The sequence below is a fragment of the Onychostruthus taczanowskii genome, unplaced genomic scaffold, assembly GCF_017590055.1.
Source record: "Onychostruthus taczanowskii isolate IOZ18803 unplaced genomic scaffold, ASM1759005v1 scaffold121, whole genome shotgun sequence".
Lineage (NCBI taxonomy): Eukaryota > Metazoa > Chordata > Aves > Passeriformes > Passeridae > Onychostruthus > Onychostruthus taczanowskii.
Window position 1 is genome coordinate 975,440 of NW_024498363.1, and position 6,000 is coordinate 981,439.

The following is a 6,000-nucleotide window of genomic DNA, read 5'->3' on the forward strand; positions in this document are numbered from 1 at the left end:
AGCTAGCAGTTACTCCAGACAGGAGGTTATGTTAAAGATCTTTATCAGTCCCTCATGAAATATCTTGGTTTACTTTCCTTTCATTGTTTTTTTTTTTTTCTTCATTAACAGAAATAGAGCAGATGGGATGGACAGGATGAAGGGGGGGAAAAAAGAAGGAAAAGGATTGAGAGATAACGGAGAGTAAAGAAAGATGGAGAAAAGAAAGGAGGGAGAAAGAAAAGTATGAAAGAAGGACAAAAAGGGATGCATAAAAGGACAGCAGGACAGATGGATGGAAAGGAGAAGGGAATAAAGAAGGGAAAGAGAGAAAGGACAAAGGAAGAGAAGAAGAGAGATAGAGGAAGTGTGCTGGGAAAAGAAGTGAGAGAATGAACAAAAAGAAAAGCATTCCTGCCACCTCACACTAGACAACTTCACGCCTCTATTGCATGAGATCAGAGCAGAGTGTTTTTCAGGACCAGTGTCTCCCTCCCTCACAGCTTCTCTACCTGTTTACCGCACATCCACGGACCTTCAACAGGACCAAACCCGAGCGCCCCAACACCCGCGCTCGCACCGCGCTCTGCCGCCGGCGGAGCAGCGCTCCCGCTGCGCCCCCTCGCGGCCGCCGCGGGCAGCGCCAGCACAGCCCGCGCCCCTCCTCCAGCCGCCTCTTCCCTTCCCTGCCGGTCAGCGGCGGCTCTTTCCCCCCTTCACTGTTAGTTCGATTGTTTTCTTTATTTTTAAAGCAGCACGTCCATAGACGCCTCCGCACGCAAGCACCGCAATCGTCTGCTCTCCGCCGAGCTGCTCCTGCGGCGCCGCTGCTGCCGCAACCCCGGCAGCGGCAGCGCAACTCTCCCGATGCACGCCTGCCACTGCAGACTTTCTAGACCTGCAACAAGACCCCCCTCCCCCGCTGAACCCAAGGCTCCGTGCGCTTGAGGGAGCAACCGAGGGTTAACTCAACCACCTCAAGCACACTCGAGCAGCTCTTTGCACAACTAGAATGACTCATTCAAAATACTGACACTTGGTTTGTTTTCTTGTATCATAACGGAACACGATAAACTATCAGTACTGTTAAAGGCACATTCACTCTTGTTACTTTTGGAATGTTAGCAAAACACTGATTTGGTAAGAATTCATAGCATTTCCAGATCCTGACACCCTGAGACACAATTGTTCTCCACTGTTTTGCTTTTGGTTACAACCACCTGCCTCAAAGGGCTATCAGATGCTTGTAAATAGATGGAAAGAGGGGAGGTAGGGGAAGGGAGATGCTTGGAAGAAAGTTTTCCCCAGCTCTGCATTTAACTTGCCTTACTTTAAAAATAACAAATTGCCACTTAGATGCCGAAAGTTGAATGCGTTGTCAATGATCCTCTGTGGCTAGGCATTCACAAACCAAGCACCCCAAAATGACTAAATGACTCTGATTCAGAAGAGGAGATGAAAAATGTGCTGCCCCAAGTAGTGAGTGCTGAACTATTCTGAAATGTCATCTGCATAGGATCTTTTTTCTTTTTTTACTTATGAGTGCTGTTTCAAACTGCGTCGTTCAACCTTTTTTCCTCTCCTTTTTCAGTTACTGCCTTTCCAGAAATCTGAGAAGCGCACAATTACAAAGAGGCAAACTTAGATTTAAGAGTTAGCTCACAAGCTTTGCCAGAGGTTAAAGTTTTAAAATCTGTGCGTAGCTTAGCAGGCTTTGGCATTTCTACATGAAAGATAAAAAATTTGTTCAGCCTTCCCCAGCCATCAATATTTGCACAAAGTTCAGAACAGTTTCTGGATTTATTTCACCTGGGAATGTCTTTCTATACACATGCAGTATTTACTGGACAACTGTATTGGTATGTTCTCACCATTCTGTTTGCATTCCCATGGCTGCAGTCAAGTAGTGCTTCTAGTGTTAATTCAAAAAAGTTTGAATGGTGACTAATCTCGTTTATTCAAAAAAAACATGAATATACTCGCATGCTTTTTAAAGGATTCACTCGCAAAATTGCTCTGAAGATTGTGTGGAATGTTTGGAGAATGCAGGCATTGCACACAGGTAGAGAGGCTTTCCTCACAGAAAAATGTGCAAGCATACCAGCAGCATATAAATATTTTGGACTGGAAATACCAAATGAAGTTGTCACTCCTTCTAAGCAACAGTTTACCTCTAGAAGTGGACTGGTTTTGTCAGAAATCACAGCTTTCATCCCATCTCCCAGACTCTTGTCTTCAATTCATGTTGAAACAGTGATCAGTCTTCTGATATCTCTTTATACTAAATACTAAATATCAATTTAAACTTAGCAACTCTCAGATTGAGCTCTAATCCTCCCAACCAAGCTCTCACCTGCAGCTTGGTCTTTAATATGATCAAAACCATTTCTTCCTCTGGCAACCAAGCCTGCTTCCAGGATAGAGTCAAACATTCTGCACAGCCACACTCATCTCATCTGAACTTTGTGCTGTTTAATCTGTCAAGCAGTCTTCAAGCTCTGGCATTTTACCTAATTCTGAATTAAACACACCAGGAGATACTTATTTTCTATGTCAATGACCACAGCCTCTCTACTTCAGGTGCAGATGTGTTCAGAAAAATGCTGCTGATGTCACTTCACTGAAATGAAAATTGAGACCCATTTGATGGTCTTCCCTCTCTCCTTTCTGTGTTTTGGCACCAGATACTTGTGAAGCCTTGCTCGTCGTAACACTAGAGAGTGGCTGACAAAACTCAAGGCCAGAGCTTGCAGCACTATCAAGTTCTTCACACACATCAAGGTGTTTTCCTCAGAAAGGCTTCACATCTTCTCACACTTTGTCCTTTTAAGCCCAGCAACCTCACCCTCGATTTTGCTAAGCAGAACCACTTGAAAACTTACATTTCCCAAGATGTCTGGAAATTACAAAGGGGATAGGTTGATGTGCTGGTACTCCACCTTACTGACATGAGCACAGCTTCCACAGAAGGATTTTTCCAGGGCTGATTCCTCTCTCTCAGTGCACTAGCCCCACATTACACAATTCAACACAAAAGTTGGGTAGGCAGAAGGTTGGGCTGACACAGGGACAAGGGCCTATTCCCAGCCCCTCTGCTCCTGCTCTAACAGCACCTTAAATCAGGAGCAGTGCCTGTGTGAGGGGCAAGTCTGGAGACCTTGGGTGCCCAACCTTAGCCTCCGTGCATAAGCTTTCCCTGCCCAGGCTGGAAATATTTTCAGTGTGCTGGCAATGCTCTAGGAAGCCCTGCTGGCAGATTTGTGGAGCCTGTCTGCACACTCAGTTGGCATGGCAGTTCACTGACATAACATGGAGGGAAGCTGTAAGCTTCTGTCCATTTATAATACTCTCTCTTCAGTCTTCCATGTCTTGTATTTATCATGGTCCAGAGTGCCCTGCTAAAGGCAGATATAGTCACTCTGGTCTTGACAAGCCAGACAGAAGTCAAATTTACAATCATGCGTTATACTGTATTTAATTTTCCCATTGGACAGACTATATGGATTAGCTACACATGTGAACTATCCTGCCACATACACTCATCTTGGAAGGAATGGGGTTTTTATTACATAAGATAGAAGAATGTTCAGTTCTTGCCCACACAGGAAACTTTTGACTAGTAATGTCAGGTATGGATGAAGGCGGTACTCTTTCATACCTATAAAAACATACTGGTGCTTTGGAGACCTGAGGTAAGCACTTGCCAGAAAAGTGGATTATTTCTGGTTCAAACACTGACAGATTTTGGCTTAGTAAAGACTTAGCCTTCTGGATTTTTAGCAAAGCCTTAGGAGCTGGAATGATCTGAATCCTGCCCTGACGAATCTCAATCTACATTTGCTACCCTTCAGATTTTCTGGTAAAACACTCACAATGGCAAACATATTCAGACCACCAGAACTGGGAATTAACCACACTTAGATACCTAAACTTAAGGTGCTATTAACCTGCATGGATTTTTCTGTTCTTCTAGCTCCCCTCTACAGAGAAAGAAGTCCATCTTCCCAAAAATCTCTGCCTAGTTTAGAAGCTGACTTGGTTGGATTACTCAAAAAATATGCCCTGTGGTTCACAGCTCCTTTCACTACTCCCTCAGCACCCTGCTCCACTGCAAAAGGAAAACTGCACAACAGGACAAAGAAATCTCTCCAATACAACTGGGATGGGATGCTACAAAACCCTGGGGTGCACAGTGAGAAAATGTGCGTCTCCTTGACAGATTTTTCCTATCCCAAATTGTCCAACTTGTCACTGTCTTCCTGTTTTCTGTCAGCCACAAAAACAAACAAAAAGCCTTGAAAACACTTCAAACAGCCCAGCTGTCACAGATAAGTTTGCCAGAAGTTTTAATGTTTTAATGCCAGAGATGGTTAGTTTTAGCAGGAGACACTTACAATGCTTGCATAGTGTAACAACATTACAAAAATCTGGTTAAAGAGAAAAAGAAGGTCAAAAGAAGTGTTTGTCTCTATCTTTGCACAACAAGGAAAACCTCCTGTGCTGTACCTGAAACATGTTTCCAGCCGCTGCTGAGCAGAAGCTGGGCGAGCTGTCTCCCCAAACAACCTAGAGCAGAGGATGTAGTGGGCAGTGCTAGTTTGTTAAAATCAGTAGCCCAAAGGGATATCTGCTGCTGTTGAATCACAAATATCCTCTCTGAGGGCTGATAACTGAAGTCAAGAACAGCACTATGTTGGCCATGATGCATTGAGCAAAATTAATGTAGGTATATTTAGAAACTTTTACCTTACTGGGCTTTATGTTAATTTGGCTGCTGGGACAGGAAAACACTACCAAGGGGAGAAAAATACACAACCAAACAAAACCCTGCAACCAAACCACAAGGAATTGACCACTTTTCCCATGCTTCTTTCAAAACAAATTCTCACAAAACCCCAAAGAATTCAAATGCAGCTATACATTGCTGTTGCAAAAAGCTAAAAGTATCCATAGATACTGCAAGGCTTTCTGATAAACTAGGTGGCATAACACAAGGTCTCTATGAAAAGCATCATGCACTCATATGTGTTTGTACTGCACTAGAAGTCTTGATCTTGACTGGGGCTTTGGCTGACAGAGATAAGCAACTATGGCGAGTGGGGCAGCACGCTCAGCTGAGATCCTTCTTTTGGGTCCTGCTTCTGGACACCTATGGAGGACAAGGGTATCACTGGCACGAATTCTTGTGCTTAATACTGAGGAGGCGTGAGAGGAACAACACGTGCTGCTAAGTGAGCGAAATGTCCTCTCTGATCATCCCTGAGTAAATAGCTGCAAGTTTAGACAAAATACCCCATATGAAAGTTGGCCATCTGTTCAACTATGCTAAGTGATTTCTGGGTAAAGGAAGGGACAGAAAACGTGTTTTGTAACAGAAGAGATAGCCTCACGCCCTCCAAAAAATGGAGGGGGGGGGGGGGGGAATATGAAGAAAGCAACAGCTGACCGAGAGCCTCTCAAGGTTTCGGGGCCAGCGGGAGGGAAATAGGGCAGCAGACCGAACCGTGGTCGGACAGCCGCGAGGCTCCCGGCAACGCCGCTGCCTCCGCCGCTACGGAGCTCTGCGAGCAGCCGCGGCGGGGCGCGGAGGTTCCGCCGAGCCGGGCAGGCGGCAGCGGGCGCCGGGGATGTGCCCTCTGTCTGCGGATCCGCGGCCGCGGAAAGGGCGCGGAAGGTCCGCGCGGGGCAGCCCCCGCACCTGCCGACGGGCTTACCTGTGGTGGAGCCGGGCGCCTCGCCCTCCTCCGGCGGAGAGGGCTTCTTGCCGGGCCCCTTGCCTTTCCTGCCCTTCCTGCCGTTGCCGGCTTTTTTCTTCTCGGCCATCCCGGCTCCGGCCGGCCCCGCGCTCCCCGCTGCCGCCGCCATCCCCGCGGTCACCCCCTCTGCCGCCACCGCCGCCGCTGTCGGCTCCCGGAGCGCCCGAGGCTCCAGCATCGTTCTTGCCTGCCGCTGGGACTTGCAGCCGCGAGTTCCTTGGAAGTTTTCGGAAACTCCTCTTCGGGCCTTTTTTTTTTTTCTTCA

General features: G+C 46.8%; 1 protein-coding gene across 1 annotated transcript in view; it reads right to left on the reverse strand.

The window, feature by feature from the left end:
• NRG1 (neuregulin 1) overlaps positions 1-5,957 on the reverse strand; it is a 170,585-nt gene extending 164,628 nt beyond the window's left edge. The window contains exon 1 of the mRNA XM_041395911.1: positions 5,694-5,957. Within this exon, the coding sequence (XP_041251845.1) occupies positions 5,694-5,913 (220 nt within the window). The 5' untranslated portion in view covers positions 5,914-5,957. The remainder of the gene's footprint in view (positions 1-5,693) is intronic.
• Between the last annotated feature and the right edge of the window lie 43 nt (positions 5,958-6,000).